The sequence below is a fragment of the Olea europaea genome, chromosome 13 (genome assembly GCF_002742605.1).
Source record: "Olea europaea var. sylvestris chromosome 13, O_europaea_v1, whole genome shotgun sequence".
Lineage (NCBI taxonomy): Eukaryota > Viridiplantae > Streptophyta > Magnoliopsida > Lamiales > Oleaceae > Olea > Olea europaea.
In genome coordinates, this window is record NC_036249.1 from 12,933,161 (window position 1) to 12,955,336 (window position 22,176).

The 22,176-nt window shown below is 34.7% G+C and overlaps 2 protein-coding genes and 1 non-coding gene across 7 annotated transcripts; 2 read left to right on the forward strand and 1 right to left on the reverse strand.

The window, feature by feature from the left end:
* Positions 1-9,874: 9,874 nt before the first annotated feature.
* Positions 9,875-14,432, forward strand: LOC111407658 (plant UBX domain-containing protein 10). The gene is made up of 4 exons (XM_023037277.1): positions 9,875-10,913; positions 13,263-13,433; positions 13,509-13,712; positions 13,993-14,432. Exons 1-4 carry the CDS (start codon positions 10,140-10,142, stop codon positions 14,221-14,223), a joined length of 1,380 nt encoding a protein of 459 aa, XP_022893045.1. The 5' UTR covers positions 9,875-10,139; the 3' UTR covers positions 14,224-14,432.
* A 350-nt stretch (positions 14,433-14,782) lies between these two features.
* TRNAV-AAC lies at positions 14,783-14,856 on the reverse strand. Its single transcript has one exon. It is a non-coding gene; the product is annotated as a tRNA-Val (tRNA).
* A 92-nt stretch (positions 14,857-14,948) lies between these two features.
* LOC111407656 (probable serine/threonine-protein kinase WNK10) lies at positions 14,949-19,103 on the forward strand. Of its 5 annotated transcripts, none has more exons than XM_023037272.1 (7): positions 14,949-15,582; positions 16,454-16,491; positions 16,626-16,853; positions 16,964-17,184; positions 17,397-17,578; positions 17,694-18,087; positions 18,191-19,103. In XM_023037272.1, the coding sequence occupies exons 1-7, from the start codon at positions 15,526-15,528 to the stop codon at positions 18,907-18,909; spliced, it is 1,839 nt and encodes a 612-aa protein (XP_022893040.1). In that variant the 5' UTR covers positions 14,949-15,525; the 3' UTR covers positions 18,910-19,103. The 5 variants fall into 5 exon arrangements, with proteins under 5 accessions (XP_022893040.1, XP_022893044.1, XP_022893042.1 ...); XM_023037274.1 differs by having other exon boundaries at positions 14,950-15,582; positions 17,421-17,578; XM_023037273.1 differs by having other exon boundaries at positions 14,951-15,582; positions 18,194-19,103.
* Positions 19,104-22,176: the final 3,073 nt, after the last annotated feature.

Genomic DNA, 22,176 nt, shown 5'->3' on the forward strand with positions numbered 1-22,176 from the left:
GCGTATGTATATTCTCACATAATTGTCTACCTATCTAAGATATTTATGTATATTTAGAAATGCAATTTTTCAATAAATTGATTCTACCTTCATATTTATTTTTTATTTTGTTTACAAGACAATTTTATAATTTGTAATGAGGAAAGATTTTACAATATAAAGTTGATGGCATAGATATTTCAATTAAAATTATAGTTATTTTAAAGGTAAAAATATAACTTATAATTATTATACTAAAACGTTCGCTTAGAAGAGGCTCTATTCTTCAAAATATTTTACGTAAAGTCTTTGCCTATTCCCATTCAGGTAAGTTAAAACTTGAAGCTTGATCGTGCTAGTTTACCATATTTTACTATTTTTTGAACGCTGTTTATATTGTATTTAGTCGATTACATTTGAATATTTTCAATTTTTCCTCTTTTTTAGAGAGAATTAAGATCAGCTTTCTCATATCATTAAAAACAAAGAACTCAAAATAGTTGTCAACAATCCGTGTTGCATTTTATAGTGTCGTATTGTTTGTCTGAATGAGATTATTTAAAGTCAAAAATAAATTTTAATTTTTTTTGAGAATATATAGTAATAAATTATGGACCCGTGTGATAAATTATTTATTAGGAGAATATGTGATTGAAATGAAATAATTTTCAAATAAGATATGCATTCAAAAGCTACACTTTCGGTTGCTTTTTCCTTAGAAAGAAGATACCTTTCCACTCAAAATTGACTAATTTTTTATTTTACTTCTCTTTACTGAAGACTGGAAATATATTTTGGCTACTTTAGCATTTGAGCTAAGCCAAACTCTCATTGTTTGACCATTAATTTTATGATATTCACTCACAAGTCATTCTCGTTCGATTGGGATTTAATTTATACTCTAAAAAGGGAGATTGGATAAGTTGGGTTGACAAATATTTGTACATTTATGTCCGTGATTACAAAGGCAAAAGATTCTAACTACTTCGATTACACATAAAATGGTCGGAAGGTGAAGTCTAATTAATATATAAATAGTTCAAAATTATACCAAACTACCCCCTCAGATCGGTGCTCCTTCCTATTATTTTCTTTCTGATTTAGTTCAAGTAATGCCGAGGCTTGGAAACTTCATGGAAATGGCCACTCTTCAAGGAGAAATTGAATGTGAAACGCTGGCCTAGTCAACTTTTTTTGGAAAATTGGAATAAATTAGTTGGTTTGACCAATTTTGATCAATTATTTAAGTGGGTCCTGTTAGTTGGATAAATAATTTCTTTAGTCAAGTGTATTCTACTCCATGAGTAGAATTGATATTTATATTTATTTCTCAAAATTAATTAATGGTGAATGAGAAATTAAAGCCAAAAAATGACCATTTGAAATTGAAATATGTTGGGAATAAAAATTGATGGAAAATTGGAAAGTGTTGGAAAACTAGAAAATTAGAAATCACTTTATATTACTCGAGTTTTGGACTTGGATTTGGGCCCCCAAGGAGCACCACTAATCTTTGAAGGGAAGATGACATACATGTTAGTAGGTTGAGCTAAAGCCCGCCCGTCGTCGCTCGTCCGGCCTGCTCGACACCATACAGGTCGTGGGTCGGGCTCAGTTGGCATTTATATTTTTGGTAAAATAATATTTTAATTATATTATTTATTTTTTCTCCCATCAATTTTCTGTGCTCAACACGTGGCTTCTTCTAGAAGTTAGCACAACTTTTTGACTGTTGTGTATTTTGGGTACAACCTTTCAACTTCTATTAATAGATCTCTAGATTCCTGATTTTGTTCATTCCAAAATTTCTTCTGATTTCCTCTCTTGCAAAATACTGTCCTTCCGTCCTACAGCATTCCATATTTTGCATTTCAGTCAAAAATAATAATTTCGTGCATTTTAGTCCTCCGATTTTCGAGAGATCAAAATATTAGTAGGTTCGTCGGGTCTTGTAATTTAGAGTGCTATTATTACAAGTCGAGATCATTATTTTTGGGAGATGAGTGCCAGGAGATCGTTAGCACCAGTGCGAGGCATTATCGTCTTAATGAGAAAAAGTCGAATTCTTGCCTCGACCATTATCGTTCTAATTTTATTGAGCTAATTTTGTAAGTCGAAATTCTGCCAATTTTTTATTCACTATTTATTTATATAAATTACTGCATGGCATTCTCGAATTTTGTTCAACAATCTTAAGACGATAATTTTGTTTACGTACTAAGTTATATTCTGAAATTTTATTAGATTATTGCAAGTAACAACAAATCAGTCACACCATCAATAATGCTCACAGGAAGAAATCAAAAATATTCACAGGAGTGAATTTTAAAAGATGGCAAAAAAATGTTGTTTTATCTCATAACTTTGAATTTGGCGAAATTCTTGAGTGAAGATACTCCAACCGTTGAGGAGAAAAAAACATATCTTAAAAAACGAGCAACATTCGATGAATGGAGTCATAGTGACTTCTTGGAGTGAATTACCCAAATGGTCACTGCACTCTATAAAAGGTTTCCATGAGGTCGTTGAACTTTAAAAATCATCCAATTCAATGATCCCGTGGAAACTTTTTACAAAGTAACTTTAAAAATCATCAAATTCATTACTAAACTTTGCAAAAAGTTTACATGAGGTCACTGAACTTTATGTCATCACTAAATTTTGCAAAAAGTTTTCAAGGAATCACTAAATTAACCTTTTGCAAAGTTCAGTGAAGCCGTGGAAACCTTTTACAAAGTTCAGTGATGAATTGTGTGATTTTTAAAATTGAGTGACCCGTGGAAACTTTTTGCGAAGTTCAATGACCATTTAGGTAATTCACTCGTAACTTCTTGTGCATGAACTATATCCTCAATTGCCTTGAAACACATTATATGGCGTATACAATTCAGTTCAGTCAAGATAGCTAAATTACTATGGAAATCATTGGAAAAAAAGTACAAAACGGAAGATGTCAGATTGAAGAAATTCTTTGTAGGCAAATTCCTAGATTTCAAAATGATAGATTCTAAAACAGTAATGAATCAGGTCTAAGAGCTGCAAATTAGTGAGTCGTTTCAAGTCGCTGCAATTATTGAGAAATTACATCCAATGTAGAAAGATTTCAAGAACTACCTAAAACATAAACGAAAGGAAATGGGACTTGATGATCTGATTGTAAAATTAAGAATTAAGGAAGATAATCGAAATTCTGAGAAGAAATCTGGAAAGCTGCATATGGAGGCTAAAGTCAATTTGATGGAGCCAAATACTAGCAAGAAAAGAAAACACTCGAGTAATAGCAAGCAAAAAGGCAAGGTCGAGAAATTCAAAGAAGATTACTATAACTGTGGTAAGCCTGATCACATCGCAAAGAATTGTCGACAGAAAAAGCAAAACAAACAGGACCAAGTACACATGACTGAGGAAGACAAATTGTTTAACGATGTGTCTAAACTAATGCTCTCACCCGTTGTATTTGAAGCAAACATGGTGGACAATCCAAGAGAATAGTTCATAGACATTAGCGCTACTCAACACGTTTGTGATGATAAAGAGATGTTTTCATTTTACACTCTTATCAGTGAAAGACAATTATTCATGGGCAACTCGACAACATAAAAAATTATTGGTTTAGGTAAAGTAGTGCTAAAGACGACATCAGGCAAATAAGTAACCTTCATCAATGTGTTGCATGTTCTCGATATTCGCAAAAACTTGATATCCAGAGCTTTGTTGAGCAAAAAAGGGTTTAGGCTAGTATTTGAGTCTGATAAGTTTGTACTCACCAAAAATAGCATGTTTGTGGACAATGGGTACTTAGCCAATGAGAATCAACTTAGCAAACGAATAAGAGTTTTTCGTAGTGATAGAGATGGAGAATATGGGGCACCGTTTGAAGAACTTTATTCAGATTCTAAGATTATTTATCAAACTACGGCTCTGTATTCACCTCAGTCGAATGTTATTGTTGAACGCAAAAATCGTACTTTTAAAGAGATGATGAACACTATGTTGATAAGTTCTAATTTACCTCAGAACTTGTGGAGAGAAGCAATTTTCTCAGCTACCACATTTTAAATAAATTACCACACAAAAGTAAGAACAAAATTCCTTATGAGTTATGGAAATGTCATAAACCATCATACAAATACTTGAAAGTGTGGAGGTATTTGGTTAAAGTAGAAGTACCAAAACCTAAACAAGTTAAAATAAGGCCAAATCGATTGCGTATTCATTGGATATGCTAATAACAGTAGCACTTATCGGTTCCTCGTACATAAGTCCAACATTTCAAACATACATGAAATACTATTATTGAAGCTATGATTTGTGTATTTTTGAGGAATTTTTCCTTGTAAGGATAGAAAAGAGACAAGTTCGCAAAAACGAACTTATGATAATGCAATTAGTAATCGTCAAAGTGATAAAGAACCAAGACGTAGTAAAATGACCAAAACAACTACATCCTTTGGTTGTAAGGATAGGAAAGAGATAAGTTTGCAAAAACGAACTTATGATACTGCAATTTGTAATCATCTAAGTGATGAAGAACCAAGACGTAGTAAAAGAACCAACACAACTACATCCATTGGTTGTAAGGATAGGAAAGAGATAAGTTCGCAAAAACGAACTTATGATACTGCAATTGGTAATCATCAAAGTGATGAATAACCAAGACGTAGTAAAATGGCCAAAACAACTACATTTGGTTGTAAGGTTAGGAAAGAGATAAGTTCGCAAAAATGAACTTATGATTCTGCAATTGGTAATCATCAAAGTGATGAAGAACCAATATGTGGTAAAAGGACGAAAACAGCTACATTATTTGATCTAGATTTTTTTACTTTTTTGTTAGAAAATAAACCTAGGACATTCGATGAAGCAATGTCAAGTCCAGAAACTCCATTTTGGAAAGAGAGTATCAATAGTGAACTTGATTCAATTATACAGAATCATACATAGAAGTTGGTAGATCTCCCACCTGGTTATAAATCGTTAGGTTGTAAATGGATTTTCAAAAGAAAATTAAAAACTGATGGATCAATTGATAAATATAAAGTCAAAGTGGTAGTTAAAGGGTTCAAACAAAAGGAATGTCTTGATTTTTTTGATACATTAACAAGAATAACGTCTATTAGGGTATTAATTGTAGTCGCAACATTGCATAATATTAGATGATAAAAAAGCTTTCTTAAATGGAGAGTTAGAAGAAGAAATTTACATAAAACAACCTAAGGGTTCACTGTTCCTGGATAAGAGAAAAAGGTATGTAGACTCATTAAGTCATTATACGGACTAAAGCAAGTACCAAAATAATGGCATGCAAAATTTGACAAAACTATGTTGTCAAATGGCTTTAAGATTAACGAATGTGATAAATATTTTTATAGTAAAACCACATTCAGTGCATATGTAATTGTATGTCTCTATGTTAATGACATGCTAATAATGGGTAGTAATCATAATGTCATAACAACTACCAAGAAAATGTTAACAAAACGTTTTGATATAAAAGATATGGGTATTGCATATGTAATAATAGGAATTAAAATTCTTAAGATATTTGAGGGACTTGTTCTATCTCAATCTCAGTATATTGAAACTGTATTTAAGAAGTTTCAATTATATGACGAAAGTCCAGTTAAAACTCCAGTAAACTTAAATCTAGATTTGGCCAAACATAAAGGCGAGCTTGTATTTCAGTCGGAATACTCTCGGATAATAGGTTGCCTAATGTATATCACCAACTGCACTCGTCCGGATATAGCATATGCAGTGAACAAGCTTAGTAAATTCACAAGTAACCCAAATAATGACCATTGAAAGGCATTGATAAGGGCTCTTAGATATCTACAATACACCTTAAATGTTGGATTATATTATACAAGATATCCAGCTGTTAGAAGGATACAGTAATACTAATTGGATATCAGATACAAAAAACTCAAAATACACTAATGGTTATGTCTTTACCATTGTGGTGCAGCCGTATCTTGGAAATCCTCTAAACAAACTTGTATAACTCGATCTACAATGGAATATGAGTTTATAGCTTCATATACAGCTGGAGAGAAAGCAAAATGGCTTCATAACTTTTTAGAGGATATTCTATGTTGGCCTAAACCCGTGTCTGCAGTTAGTATGCATTGTGATAGTTAGTTGGCTATCGGTAGAGCACAAAGTAGTATGTATAATAGTAAGTCTCGACATAATACAATTAAGCAGTTGATCTCGAATAGTGTTATATCTATAGATTATGTAAAATCTAGAGAAAATCTCACGGATCTGCTCACTAAAGGTTTACCAAGAGATCAGATATACTGCATATCAAAAAAAATGGGCTTAAAGCCTACTATGTAAGGATATTTGTAATGGTAACCCAATCTCGTTGACTGGAGATCCCAATATCTTGGTTCAATGAGACAACTAAATTATGAAGATTCAAAAAGCACTTTGAAGTTTATTTCTACCCATTCTTATGATAAGAAAAGTGCTATCTGCAGAAAATTTTAGGTTAAGCTATACTTTTAATGATTCATATATCTTAGACTATCCAAGTGGAGTATGACAGGTATTCTTAATAGGAAATCACCCATATAAGTGTAAAGTGGGGGCTGCTTCCATGAAAATGTTTCAAAGGCTTGAATTCTCTAAAACACTTATGAAATCTAAAAATTGTTCAGAGCCAAAATGAACACAACAGTGAGAACTCGAAAATATTAGCGAGGTTATTGTGTTGATACTATTATCTTGGTTTGCACTAACAGCTGATAGTTCAAGATATCATGTTCACTGATTAACCAAGTAAATCCGATAGTATTCTACTGTGGAAGGTTCAAACTCATAAGGTACATATCCAGATGCAATAACTTTCCGCATGATCACTCTTTAAGGTCTGCATCATCTATTACATTAATTTTCATTTATGTAGGTGATTATTGGAAAATTGGAATGAATTAGATAGTTTAACCAACTTTTGACCAATTATTTAAGTGGGTCTCATTAGTTGGATAAATAATTTCTTTAACCAAGTGTATTATACTCCATGAGTATAATTTATATATGTATTTATTTCTTTGTCCATCTCTTCTTTATTTTGAAACCGACAATCCTTTTACGAATAATTAGAGAATTTACATCTCTTGCACCTAAAATACCAGTCTTTAGATTCATAGTTCGACTTCTAACAAATAATGCACGATTGATCATTGTTGGATTTCTGGTTTTCTTTTCCTTCCATTCGCCTTGCTTCTTAGTTATATTCCAATTGCTAAATTGTCCCTTCTTTCCGTATGGGCCTTCACTTTAATTTTCTCCATAATTGCTTAAACCTACTTTAGCATAAACTTTGATTTAAATGCTTGTTGGCTTCTATGGTTCATCGAATGATTAATTCTTTACTCATGCATAAGAAGAGATCCAATCAATTTGTACATAGTCATTTTGACAAATCTTTTGATTCTTCAACAGCTATAGCTACATGGTTTAATTTCGGAGGAAGACTTCTTAGTACATTTTTGGTGACCTTTTTTTGTCTTTGATGTTATTTTTATAACTTCTTATTTGATTTATTATCTCCGAAACTCGTGAAGAGAAATCTTGAACATTTTCTCATTCATTCGTTTTTGAATTGTCAAAATTCTTTGATAAAAATTGAAGTTTTAAGGTGTTAATTTTCTTTGAGCCCTATAATTCTTCATTTAAAATTTTTCAGGCATCTTTAGCATTTTTAACATAAAAAATACAAGGAAAAATTGATTTTTCAACTCTTTGTTGAATATATCGCAACGCCATTGCATTTTTCTTTTCATATTCCTTCTGTAACTTAGAATCATCTTCTTCAGATGAATCTTCTACTGCCTCATCATCTTCAATGACATCCAGTAAATTCAAAGAGAGAAAGAAAGTTTGCATTTGACTGCTCCAATGTTCAAAATGTTCATCTTCAAAGATCAGTTCTTGAATTGGTGAATATGTAGACAAAGAGACTACTGAATTTGTTGATATAGCTTCTCTGTCTCCGTTGAAAGAGATAAAATCTGTTGCATAAGATAATGGGCTGCAATTTAGAAATTTAGCACTTTAATAATTCACTTCTAGTGATTGGGAATAAAGTTTAATTGTTGCCGAAATTCCAAACAACTTTAGGTGCACAACTTCAATAGGCTTTTGTGGGGGTATCGAGATTAAATTTGCTGCTGCATGGTAGGTTATTGAAATTTGACTTTTTGCTGCTGCATGGTAGGTTATTGAAATTTGACTTTTTTTGGCTTTGGTAGGATCAATAATGCTACATGTACAAAGTTGCTTGACAAAAAGGGTCGACAGTGAGATGTACGGTTGAGATTAAACAACATTGGACGGCTGAGATTTTGGCAACAATACTTAACCCATTTAAAGAATTATTGACACAGAAAGGTTTGAGGTGGAAAAGAAATAATCTGGGGGCAAAAACATGAAGTGGAGAAACACTCCTCCGGTCCAATCTTCTCCATCTCATCTATAAAATCATTTTTTGGCTTCTAAATGCTAAATTTATTCAAAGGATCGGACATATTTTATGTTAAAGTATACAAGAAGTAAGTGAAATATTCGATTTTTCCGGCATAAAAATGTCTTCGAGGTCTTCCAAGGAGATTCCGACTTCTACACCACCGGTGGGAGGCCTACCTTGAACAACCTTAACTCACAACAGCAACTATCTTACAGGACCCCCCACGTTGGAATTTTACCCGACTCTCGATGACTGGATTGATCGGTAAACGATCTCTGGCAGATTTTAAACAACAAAATTGTTGCAAATTACAGATGAATTCTACAATCCCATTTCTGGACCTCAATCTATATCCTGATCCCAGATCCCCTCCCCAACCTCCACCTTAATTACACCCAAAATTGAGCCAAAAATTGAACTCATAGATAAACCACCGCCGACTCCGTCGCTAACCACCGTCAATTCACAATCTGACCTCTATCTCTTCATTCCATCACCATTAACTCCATTTCCTTCTTCTTCTTCTTCATCTGAACCTGATTTGTGCTATGAATTTCACCGCATTCCCGCGCTCTTTTGCTCATCTTTTTCACAGGGCGTTCAAAGGTCAATAAATTGTTAAATGGGTTGAGTAAATGGGTTAAATATTGTTGCCAAATCTCAGCCGTCCAATGCTTTTTAATCTCAATCGTACACCTCACTTTGTCAACCCCTTTTGTCAAGCTCCTTGGTACAAGTAGCATTATTGTTGGTCAGATACGATTTTTATTTTCTTCTTAAGCTATGATACCAAATTTGTTGGGTATTGAAGAATAAAAAAATATGAGATTTCACTTATATAATTTGAGAATTTTATAAATAAGTTGTTACAGCATACTCAAATCCTTTATTTTTATTATTATTATTATTATTTTTTTTTTTTTTATAGAGGCTTTCTTACACTTCTCCAGCAACTACAACTCTGGATACATGGCTTCCTTTTATAGAGAAAATGGAGTAATCTAATCTTAAGATTTTTTATTTTTTTTTTTCTCATTTGTAGCTGTCCTCATCTTTATTTGTGGCTGTACGTGTTCTCCAAAATGTTCAAGGCCGCTGCTTGCAACTGATTTTCAAAGTTTTAGCTTGTATATTTGAATATTTATCTTGAGCAGACAAATTGAATTGTGAATCTTATCCATTTGACCTTTTTTTGAATCTTTAAAAGTCGTTGAAATGTTGATATCGAATTTGAATTCTTTGAACATTATAAATTAATTTAGAACTTTTCACATGTTCCTTGTAGGAAAACTCGTCTAATGTGTAAGAAATGATGCTATATTATATGTTATTAGTTATCAAAACGAAATAAAATTGTAGCTAAAGTGATGAGGTTGAAGAGAAAATTTGAGTGGTTAAATGAAACTTGACTCGAGATTTGGTCAGTGCGTGAGCTCTAGGAATGGCAGTCTCGTGAATTCCATCATAGCCAAGGACATCGATGATATTTCAAATCAACAGTATTCTCGTTGGCGTCGATTGCTAAACCAAAGGACCCATAACTCTCCATTTTATTCAACTTTCAGATACAGAAAGCGGTATCTATCTACATCAATCTAATACAGCCCGCCATTAAACCCTAGTTTCCCCATTTTCTCGGATATTCACTTCAATAAATAGACATACGAATCGAAGCGTTCAAGAGATGGGGGATGTTGCTGATAAATTGGCGTATTTTCAAGCGATCACAGGAATCGAAGACCCCGATTTGTGTACAGAAATTCTCTCCGCCCATGGATGGGACCTCGAACAAGCCATTTCTTCTATGACCTCCACCGACAACCATCGACCCACCGCCGCGTCCGGGTCCGCCACCGCAAATACGAATCCGGAAACTGAAGACACTGGATTAGTTCTGGCGGCGAACGGCAATCAACCCCCTGGAGTTGTCTGGAAATTGGTAAAGCTCCCGTTTTCTATCATTTCGGGTGGTCTAGGGTTGATTTCTGGTGCAGTTGGGCTCGGTATATGGGTGGCGAGTGGAGTTTTGTCTTATTCGCTTAGTATGATAGGGCTTAATAATTCGGTCCGGTCTGGTACTACTCCGTTGGTGTCAGTGTCTCAGTCCACGTCAGAGGCCGTGGACTTTGTGTCGAGTTTTGAGAGGGATTATGGGAGGATTAGGCCAAATTTTGTGGCTGAGGGTTTCATGGACGCGTTGCAGAGGTCTAGGCATGAGTACAAGCTTTTGTTTGTTTACTTGCACTCGCCAGAGCATCCTGACACACCTGCATTCTGTGCAAGGACTTTGTGTAATGAGACATTGGCAGCTTTCGTCAACGAGAATTTTGTGTCCTGGGGTGGAAGCGTTAAGGCCAGTGAAGGGTTTAAGATGAGTAATAGCTTGAAAGCTTCCAGGTTCCCCTTCTGTGCGGTGGTTATGGCTGCCACAAACCAGAGGATTGCGTTGCTACAACAGGTATATAGCAAAGTTCTACCTAATTTTGCGAACTTCAGTTAGTAGGCTATATTTCTACTGAGATTTTGTTTGATACTGATTTGTTCGTGGCTATGAAAGAAACTATAAGTTGAGAATTTATAGAGATGGGTGAATAATTTTGATGTCCTTGCCTCCCTTCTGTGCGGTGGTTATGGCTGCCACAAACCAGAGGATTGCGTTGCTACAACAGGTATATAGCAAAGTTCTACCTAATTTTACGAACTTCAGTTAGTAGGCTATATTTCTACTGAGATTTTGTTTGATACTGATTTGTTCGTGGCTATGAAAGAAACTATAAGTTGAGAATTTATAGAGATGGGTGAATAATTTTGATGTCCTTGCCTCCTTTTTGGCATGGATAGGTGATACACTCTTTTTGAAATTTTAGTAATGAGGATATTATTATCTTGTTTATTTTGTTTTACCCCATGGATTTGGTAAGTTCGTTAAATGCACAAGAGAGCAATGGATTTTTGGTATTTATATGCATGATTTGTATATGCTCAATTGTCTATATATATATATATATATATAGTCTAACCATTTGATGTTTCTTTCACCGTATTTTTTTCACATTCTGGATGAGGGGAATTTTGAAGTCATTTGTTGACTTGTTATCTCTTAGATCTGAAAATAGATATTAGATACATTGTGTTTACATTCTGTTGTATAAAGGCTCTTTTTCTAGTCCTCTCTTTTTTTGCCCCATACCCACTTTCTTTTTTCAGTAACTTTACTATCTGGTTTCCAATTGATGTGATCCACGTTATTGTTGGAAGGTGTGAGATATGACATCTAATATGACAGTTACTTTACTATCTGGTTTCCGACTTCAAAGATACATCAATGACAATGACACACTGTGATGCTTTTGCAAATTTTTAGAGTGTTTCATGCTTTGCTTGTCCGGTGATGAAACATGAACTGTGATGCACTTATTTTATATTTCAGTGGCTACTGAAAGGAAGATTAGGGGTAGACATGGATTAAACCACTTGAAAATGAGAATTTTATTCATGGAACTGTTCATGTAAGGGTGGAACTGAAACGGACCTGAACCATCTGGTTTAGGTTTGGTTCTAAAAAACCAAAATTTTGTTTACAAAAACAAGAACCGGTGCAACACATTCATTTTCATTCACATTCTCACAATGCAGTAAAAGGAAAAATTGTCATAAAAAATCATTGCACGTTGATGTCTGGAGAGATTGTTACTGCTAATAGTCTTGGAACGAGAAAAAGGGTATGGATAAGTTGGTGTGCGATAATTTTTTTCGTTGAAAGTAATTTAAAACAGAAAATCTTTGAAGCCAGCCTCTTTCTGTGCCAGGAAATTGGAATGCTTATAGCCTTTAGGAGGCATTCTTTGTGCTGATAGTCTTTGGAGTAAAAGGATCTGGATAAGTTGGTGTTTTCATGTGCAAGGAGCCTGTGAGGATGCCAGCCATCTTGTTTGCATTGCAGCGTGTCTGAGGACTTATAGCTACATCATTATCGTTTAAATTACAGGCTTCCTTTACTGCATCTTCTGGACCCTTCGGGAAGAGGAATTGGATGGCATTCCTGAATTTATCGTTCCATCTCCACTTGTATATTCTCATAATTTGACTTTTTAGTCTTTAAATGAAGTTAGTTCCAAATTTGTTTGTTTGTTGATTTATAGAATAAGTTAGAATTTGAGGCATTAGGTTTTACTGCGTTCTGTCAGCATTCATCTTATTCATCTGGCATCAATCAATATATTCCTGTTCATATTTTTGTTAACCTAATTATGTATTTTGCACTAATCACTTGTAAGGTGTATAGTACAGGGATATTCCTCTTGCTTATTGGTGTGTTTTTGAAGTGAAGATTATGCTTGATGAGGGTGTTCAATAAAATCAAACTTCTAAAAGATTTGTCATGGAACTCAAATGTCACTGACCATGATGGAAAAAATTGGTTAAAAGCTGATCAACTCATTTAATTCTTTATTCTTTATCCTCTATTTATTTGTTAGATACCTTTGTATCCTTAGATGGACGTTGTCTGGTGGATTTTTCATCAAAATTTATTATTCATTGAAACCTTGCAATAGGCAAATTAAGAGGATGAAAATTTGTCTCTGCTTAGACATTCTGTCTTGTCTAATTTTATTGTATACATTTGTCTCCTATATTTGTACGCATATCTTGTGTTAGAAATTGGGGGGGAGGGAGAAAGAAAGAAAGAAAGAAAGGGGAGATATCTCAAATCATTGGGAACCTAAAAACTTTATTCTATTACACACAGTTGTGTTATGCTAATTATAACATTGACTTGTTTCCCTGGCCTGCTTTAATTGTGCAGGTTGAGGGGCCAAAATCTCCTGAAGAACTGCTCAGTATACTGCAGAGAGTGCTTGAAGAAAGTGCTCCTGTTCTTGTTTCATCCAGGCTTGAAGCAGAAGAAAGAAGAAACAACACGCGTTTGAGGGAGGAGCAGGATGCTGCCTACCGAGCAGCACTTGAAGCTGATCAAGTATGTCGTTCTTCAATTTATTTAGCCATAGCCATCAACTATTTGTACATTTATTAACTATATGTCCTACATTAGGCTAGGGAACGTCAGAGAAAAGAAGAACAAGAACGGTTGGAACGTGAAGCTACTGAAGCTGAGAGGAAAAGGAAAGAGGAGGAAGAGGCTCAGGAAAGAGCTGCACGTGAAGCTGCTGAGAAAAAAGCTGCAATAGCTAAGATGCGTGAAGAGAAAGCTGCATCTCTAGGTGCAGAACCTGCTAAAGGACCGGATGTTACTCAAGTAAGTATTTTGTTCTAGATTGACTTCACTTACTCGAGACTATCAGAAAATAGCCATTTTTTTGTTGATGTTTAACATGGGAAGTCATGAAATTTATATTCAAGGATGATTTATGACGTGAAGTGCTTTATACTATTTCTTTGTAACCTCATTGTGGTGTGGATTGAGATGATGTAAATCTGTGTCGTCAATTTCCATTGACCAATAGATCATTTCTATTCAAATTTAAAAGACATAACTCGCATGAAATTATTGCTAATGGTTCTTTCCAATTTGTTAGGTTCTGGTTCGGTTTCCAAATGGAGAGCGCAAGGAGAGAAGGTTTCATTCGACAGCAACAATACAAACACTGTACGACTATGTTGATTCTTTGGGCTGCTTAGAAGTTGAGAGTTACAGCCTCGTATCCAACTTTCCTCGCACTGTTTACGGCCCCGACAAACTTTCTTTGTCCCTAAAAGAGGCAAAATTACATCCTCAGGCCAGCCTTTTCGTGGAGTCAAATTCATGAGAAGGACGTGGACAAAATCTTGTAATCCAATATGAAAACTTTCTTTGAGATTTCTATTGTGACGTGTCTTTCTGATAGATACAATTAACGTGATTCTCCTTTCCTGTGCCCACGTTGTTGATATTTGACATAATTGCATATTGAAGTTTACAAATGCGATAAATAAATGTACAAATGCAGTGAAACTTGTAGCTCCCTATATTGATTGATATCTGGAGTTAGTTTGGTTAAAAATTCAAATTGTGTTGGCTCACTGAATTCTTGAAAAACTTAGTACATAGGTAAATGCTCCATGTTTGAAATTAAAATTTTTGGGGACGTGTAATGTAGAACCATATGGTACGGTCGAGGTGGGTATGTCATGCTAGATTGGATGGCAAAAACAATGCTATAAGTAGGTGCTTTAATTTTAATTTCTTTTGACAGACTCTAAAATCAATAATATACACAGAGTGTGAGTGTTACTCGATAAAAATTAAAAGAAGTGGTCCGAAACAATGGTGAAAAGGGTAACACAAAATATAAAGAGTAGAAATAAAATACTATTTATTAAGAAAAATGGCGTCGCCCGGACTCGAACCGGAGACCTTCAGTGTGTTAGACTGACGTGATAACCAACTACACCACGACACCTTTGCTGTGATTGGTCATTAAATTTAAATATAAAATATATTACCATAAATGAACACCCGGATTTTATGATTCTAATCTTCTTTTAATTTGCAATTTACGAAAAAAATTTCGCTGCTTTCCTTAGGAAATCGTAACGAAAATCCTCTCTTATATATTATATATATGAATTCATTCCTAATTTCCCATTAATTGTGTATAGGATCTTTAGTTGATTCTCTTTTCAATTTCCTCTTTGAATTGTCAAAATGTTTCGATTTCTAGGGTTTCATATTCTCATGCCTTAATTCTTTGTTCTTGGTACCAGTTAACTTCTTCTTTTTTGTCCATTTTTATCTGTTCTGATTTTTACAGTTTGCTTTTCTTTTTCTTCTTTTCGGGGTTTGAAGAATTAAATGAGATGGCTAGGGTGATTGGAGGAAAAGAGAATTTGAATTCGAATTCTTCCTTGTATTCACTGCAAGTGAATTTGTTTGGATGCCCAGTCCAATTTGGGTCGGGCATCGATACGTTTTCCATTGCTTGTGAAGCCTTCTCTGAAAATTTCCTTTAACTAGAATCATATTTGTACAGTTCAATTAGGTTTTCAATTTTTTTTTTCTTTTTTCTGGATTATATATTGTTCTGTGTATAAAATTGTGGGGATATTGTGTGGTGGATTGAGAATCGAAGATGGAACCTAATGAGTCTGATGTTGTAGAAATTTCCCCGGACAAGCGTTACATTCGGGTACATTCTTTTTACAAATAAATTAGGTTTGATGTCTTGCATTGCTGTTCATTGTTTAGCTACGTAAAACCATGTTTTGCATTGCTGTTCATTGTTCATTATGTTTATTTATTGGAATATGGATTAGTGGTTAGTGTTCTTGTTTTATTTTTCGAGTCCATGCATTGAATTAGAGTGTGTAAGCTATGTATATATTAGTAGAAATCTTTCCAAAATGTTTTGTGCCGTTTTTTGATTACTTTTATTTCAGTAAGTGGGCTTTATAATGTTTTTATTTTCTGAACCATTACTATTTGCCTGTAAGTCCATAGTCAGTCTTTCTTGTTGTTTAGCAGAAGATATTTGTTTATCATTGATGAGATATGAATAGGTACTCATATGCACGTTTGTGCATGAAAAGGATAGAATTGATATGGTGAGTTTATTATGTGTAATGATCTTTCTCTTGTTTCAAAATTACAGAAAAATAATGTTGGGAAGCATCTTCTCTATTGAACCATCATGCCTGTTAAATCGATTTGAGAATGAACATTAATTGTGTTTTATGATCATAATTTATGATGTACATTTTAATATATCTTTTCAAGTCTAGAATTACTTTTAAGTGATGTTTTGAATAGTTTATAAATGGATGAATGTGTTTAGTAATAATATTATGTAATCCAATAGCAACTTTGGAGAATATGAATCTTCTTGAAAGTTAAGTTCCCCTGCGGCTTTACAATAAAAATATCTACAAATGTGTGCATGCGCTTGTATGATTCATTAATTTATACTGCTGGCTTGTTATTTTCTCTTTATTTATTATGATATATTGCTTAATTTATTGGGTTTTGGTGGTTTTGTTACCTTTTTCTGTTTCTTTCTTCAGTATAATGAAATCCTTGGGAGAGGAGCATTCAAGAATGTGTATGCTTCCTGGACCATCTTCTGTTTCTTTGCTTATAGACTATTTTATGGTCACATTTTGGAATTGTTTTATCCAACAAGTGTGAGTATTCATCTGCCTGTCAAAATTTACCTCTGCTTGCTCTCTTTTGTAGCTTCAAGGGGTTTGATGAAATTGATGGTATAGAAGTTGCTTGGAACCAAGTGAGCATTGATGATGTACTGCAATTGCCTGAACATTTGGAGAGGTTATATTCTGAGGTTCACCTGTTAAGGACTCTGAAACACGAAAACATCATAAGGTCATATGCCTCTTGGGTGGATGACGAAAACAAAACTATTAACATGATAACTGAATTGTTCACCTCAGGAAGTTTGAGGCAGTAAGTGTTACCTCGTTGTCTTGGTTCCCATTCTATTTGAGTTGTACACATTCGTGTTATTTTTAGTTTCTCTTGCTAAGAAAACATTTTTTATTTTCCTTCTGAATTAGGTACCGTAAGAAGCATAAGAACGTTGATTTGAAGGCCATCAAGAACTGGGCTAGGCAGATCCTTCGAGGTTTACATTATCTACACGCTCACAGTCCACCTATTATTCATAGAGATTTAAAATGCGATAATATCTTTGTTAATGGGAATCATGGAGAAGTTAAAATTGGAGATCTTGGATTGGCCACAATAATGCAGCAACCTGTTGCCCGAAGTGTTATTGGTAATTGTCTATCTTAGTCGAGAGATTGTGCCACTTTATTTAGCTCCTGTTTGGGTTGGATAAAAATCAGGCTTTTTTCGTATATTTTGATCAAAATTGATAAAACTTGTGGTTGAAACGTTGATAAAAATTGTGGGTCTAATGAAATGTGTGATTGAAAATTAGTTTGAAGAGAATGGCGGCCAAAAAAGGGGCCTGCTTCTCTAAAGTAGTCAGCTATTTTGATTTTCTCACAGGTACTCCCGAGTTCATGGCCCCAGAGCTTTATGAAGAGGAATATAATGAGCTGGTTGATGTTTATTCTTTCGGAATGTGTATGTTAGAGTTGGTTACCTGTGAATACCCGTACGGTGAATGCAAAAATCAAGCACAAATCTACAAGAAGGTCACTTCTGTAAGTTCATTGACCACCTGCTAAACTCTTGCCATTTAGCAAGAACCTAGCATGCATCTTCCACATTTAAAAGAATTGTTGGCTCTTATTTATCATCATAATTAATTCACTGTAGAGCATAAAACCAGCTGCTATGAATAAAATTAAGTACCCTGAAGTGAAACAGTTCATAGAAAAATGTTTGGTTCCAGCATCTCAGAGGTTAAGTGCTGTGGAGCTCTTGAAAGAACCATTCCTGACCGAGAATCCGAAGGATTTAATGTGTGATCGTCTGCAGCTAATTGATTTTACACCTAAGTCGACAATCTCGCTAAAATCTGATTCACCTTTCATGGACGTGGACCCTAATTACAAAATGCTATCAGCTGACACTTGTGCACAGAGTATGATTGAAACTTTTTCCACTGTAGAACTGAAGAGATACAGTGTGAGAAATGAATTTACCATAAAAGGGGAAAAGTTCGATGATGATACAGTATCTTTAACTTTGCGGATCGCTGACTTGTCTGGTACGTAATTCTACCATACAGCTGAAGATCTCTTTGCTAAGTATTCTGACTGATTGTACTCTTTCCCCTTTCTAATATGATATAGTAATCAAAATATTTCTAGCAGGTAGGGCGAGGAATGTTCACTTCATATTTTACCTTAATGCTGATACGGCACTCTCAATCGCTTCTGAGATGGGAGAACAACTTGATTTGTTGAGTGAAGATATTGCTTTTATAGCTGAGTTAATTGACAGCTTACTTTTGAGGCTTGAACCCACCTGGAAAACTTCTGGAAGTTTGGGCGGAGCTCAGAGTTCTTACGTGGTTTCTGCTGTGCTTCAGAGTAATCAGGTATTAGCACCCCAAGCCAAAGACCATGGATCAATTATCTTTCCTGGCAGAGAGGCTAGTGAGATAGCTGTTTCTTCACAGTTCTCCAGATCAAAAGTCAATGATGCTAGAGAATCAGTCGGAGCATCTCCGAAACAAAATGTGGTATCGACCTCAGATGCTAAACATAAGAATGATTTGAGATCAACTTATGACCTTGAGAAGCACAAGGTTAGCATTGGCGAGTCGTTAATGAGCGAATATACGAATAATTCAGGAACCTCCTTTACGGGTTCATGGAATGGTGTATCTAATGATATGTGCATAAGCATATCTTCTTTGTCACTGATTGAAAAAGACCACGACAAAGAACTTTGCCATGACCTGAAGCTAGAGCTTGATGCAATTGATTTGCAGTATCAGCAGCGTTGCCAAGAGCTTCTGAGGATGAGGGAGGAGGCAATTGAAAACGTCAAAAAGAGGTGGATCTCAAAGAAATTGTCTGTTTAACATAATAGATTTTCATTCCTTTCTTTTTCTCTTTCAACCGATTTCTTTACTCCGTTGGGGAAAGTTTACTTTTGTTCACAATTACATCTCCAGACCTACAGGACGTTATATCAACTTATATCACGGTTGCAAGTTTATTATCAATTGCTGGTGACATTCTCTTAGCAATGTTATCAAGGTTATTTATTTATTTATTTATTTTCAGATTGTTAAAATTGAGTATTGCTCTCAATTAATTGCATTCAATGGTTTGAAAAATATGCATGTATTTGAAACATGAAATCCAGTGAGATGATGTAGATGCATTGTCTAGACAATACCAGAACCCGAATTTCAACTCAAGACATAAGCTGAAGCATATCAGCCGAAATGCCTAGACACAGAGCACAAATAGGCAATTAGGCATTTCAAGTGCCTGAGTTCAAGAACAGCTTTTTGCAGTTAAATCATGATAATGAGGCAAGCTTCCTTATTTGGGCAAATACCAAGATATGCAAAGATGATCACATCAGTTGAAATATCAAGTATAGACACAAGCAAAAGGTCTATTAAGCTGTTTACGAAATAAGACAACATTACTTACAAAAAATGAGAGCAATAACATAACCAATGATGACATTAGTAATGGGTTTTCTTCATCAGGCAGATAAAAATTGCAGTTACATCTAATTGTATCCAGAAGTCTCGTGCTACTTCAGTAGATCTATGCGCTCGCTCCACACAAGATTATACTTGCCTCAAAACACCCGCGTTGACAGCTCCACAAGGAAGATCCATTGGTATAGTAAAAGTTAAATAAAAGAGTACAAGCCATTAAGTAGTCACAATATCAACCTCAACAATCAAAGACTCGTTTACTTTTCCACCTTTTAATCAGAAGAATGCCTTTTCACTTACCATATATGTGTCCATCATTTACTCTGCATGATAGTTCACAAAAATGAACAAGAACACTTCTATGTTTTTCGGTTTTATTTTAGGATCAGTCTTTCAATTGAAGGGGAAAGCAAAACCTATGTTTTAATCTTATTGAAACATATTAGGAGTGTTAAGTGGGACGAGTTGCTCACCAGCTTGACTCTTTCCACTAGCGAGTTACTGCCATAAGCCAAGCAGCAAATCACACGTGCAAGCTGCTTGCCAACTGGCAAGTAGCTTGCACAAGTTGGCTCTCTAGCTCGGCTCATCTTGAATTCAAATTTCAATTTCAATTTTATTTTTTTAATTTTTTTGGATCTATAAATAAGGAGTGTTTGGAAATTAAATTTCATAACATTTCAATTTCAGCGTTCTTTACAATCTCTCTAATATATTGGTCTCAACTCTTTAACTGTATAGATTTAAACTATCTTGAGTTTGAAATGTATGAAACAAATATGCTTGGAGCAGCAACATGGGATGAGACAGCTATAAGGACCATATTCTTCAAAATACTTCAATGGTGGAATGCTCTCCAGTATAGCCTGGGACTTGTTCAGAGCACCTGCAACTTTATGAGTATTTATAGACATATGGTCTCTCATGGAAGACCATATGTCAATCAGATGCATCACATGACCTAGAAAATGTTAAAACCTGAATAGAAGCAAATGTTTGTATTTGCCACTATCTTAATAAAGGTAAAGGTTGCCTTTCGATATCTTTTCAGATGTGTAATTGTAGACCTCTAATGTAGAATTGTAAGTATATTTCGTTTCTGTGGAGTTATTATATTGTACCTATTTCATTTGTTTATTTTATTAATTCGTATATAATTTTAATTCCACCTATGTTTTGTAGTTGATTTCAGGCCCAAACAAAAGATGAGAGTTTTTACAACTTTATAATGCTTTTAATGAAATATCTGATTATCATTTTTCCTTTTCCTTACCATTAGATAGTTATATTGACAAAATGTAATTTCGTTACATCTTCATTATACTTCTGGTAATGAAACTGCAATTTCAATCCTTTAAATTGACATAAATATATATATCATTGATGGCTTGCAAGCTGGCTCACCCCACTTTGATGTTGCAAGTCAGCTCGCGGCTTGACTCAAACGGGTATGAGCAGGCTTGTGTGGTGGGCCAAGCCAAACCCAACTCTGATCTATATATATATATATCATTGATGGCTTGCAAGCTGGCTCACCCCACTTTGATGTTGCAAGTCAGCTCGCAGCTTGACTCAAACGGGTATGAGCAGGCTTGTGTGGTGGGCCAAGCCAAACCCAACTCTGGGTCGAAACGGAGGGTCCATTAACACCCCTGTGTCACATACCCTCATTGAAAGCCAAAAGGAATTAACAGATTGGAGACCATTAACCATTCCATTATCACTATTGACTTATCCCAAACCGTGCTGCACTTTTTCTCGATTATGAATTCTTTAAAACATGTCGTCAAAAATATGAAAAAAAAATGCATCCATGCATAGTTGCATTCTCCATAACCAGACTTTAACTCGAGCAAATCAAAACATATATGGTAAAGTGGCTATAAACAGCAAGATTAGATGTATTCCTAGGTGATAGCTGCCGTAGTTCAAGAACAATCTAATATGAACGTTGAAGGACAAGACAAAACTCAACAGATTTTGAAACTGTGCAAAATTAGTTGATGTGCATTATCCTCAATGGATAAAATACTAACTTGTCATGGCAAACCAGAAACGGCAATGCCATTGAAAACTTAATCTTTTTTACCAGTCAGTGGATATTGGAGTTCTTGAAAATCACTCTCAAAATGGGTATCTAGTTATAGATGCATCTATAACTTTCTCCTACATGTTCTTAATATAAAAATCTCCTACTCAATATCTGAATGAATGAAACTTCACTTTACTTTCTTGAGCCAATAGTTTACCTTACCCATATCATTCATATTTTTAAAGTTTAAAAAAAAATATATAACTACCAATATGATTCGCAATTTTATGCAATACATACAATCAATGTTGGGAAATTTTTGGACATCAAACACACATTCAGTTGTTGATATTCAAATAATTTCACCTATTATAATCACTCACACTATGCACCGTTCGATCTAACTAAGGTTTTCAGGGCAAGGTGAATTTCATGACCTAAGAGGTATGTTTGAAATTCAATAGGTAGGATTTCAAACTCGATGAAGCCCAGACCTGGAATAACCAGCCATAATTTAATACTAAACAGCAAATAATTTATCAATGCAACTTTCTCACCATCACCATATTCCAGGAATCAAAGAACTCAGCTAAACATAACATTGCTAAAAAACATTTCATGTTATTAATATCACTGGA

What these genes read in the sequence shown, in the direction of transcription:
- LOC111407658 (XM_023037277.1), top strand. Translation starts at nt 10,140, where the DNA reads ATGGGGGATGTTGCTGATAAATTGGCGTATTTTCAAGCGATCACAGGA. An exon ending in CAGCACTTGAAGCTGATCAA is followed by an intron (nt 13,434 to 13,508) that starts GTATGTCGTTCT and finishes GTCCTACATTAG; the next exon opens with GCTAGGGAACGTCAGAGAAA. An exon ending in AAGGACCGGATGTTACTCAA is followed by an intron (nt 13,713 to 13,992) that starts GTAAGTATTTTG and finishes CCAATTTGTTAG; the next exon opens with GTTCTGGTTCGGTTTCCAAA.
- LOC111407656 (XM_023037272.1), top strand. Translation starts at nt 15,526, where the DNA reads ATGGAACCTAATGAGTCTGATGTTGTAGAAATTTCCCCGGACAAGCGT. An exon ending in CGGACAAGCGTTACATTCGG is followed by an intron (nt 15,583 to 16,453) that starts GTACATTCTTTT and finishes TTCTTTCTTCAG; the next exon opens with TATAATGAAATCCTTGGGAG. An exon ending in ACCTCAGGAAGTTTGAGGCA is followed by an intron (nt 16,854 to 16,963) that starts GTAAGTGTTACC and finishes CTTCTGAATTAG; the next exon opens with GTACCGTAAGAAGCATAAGA.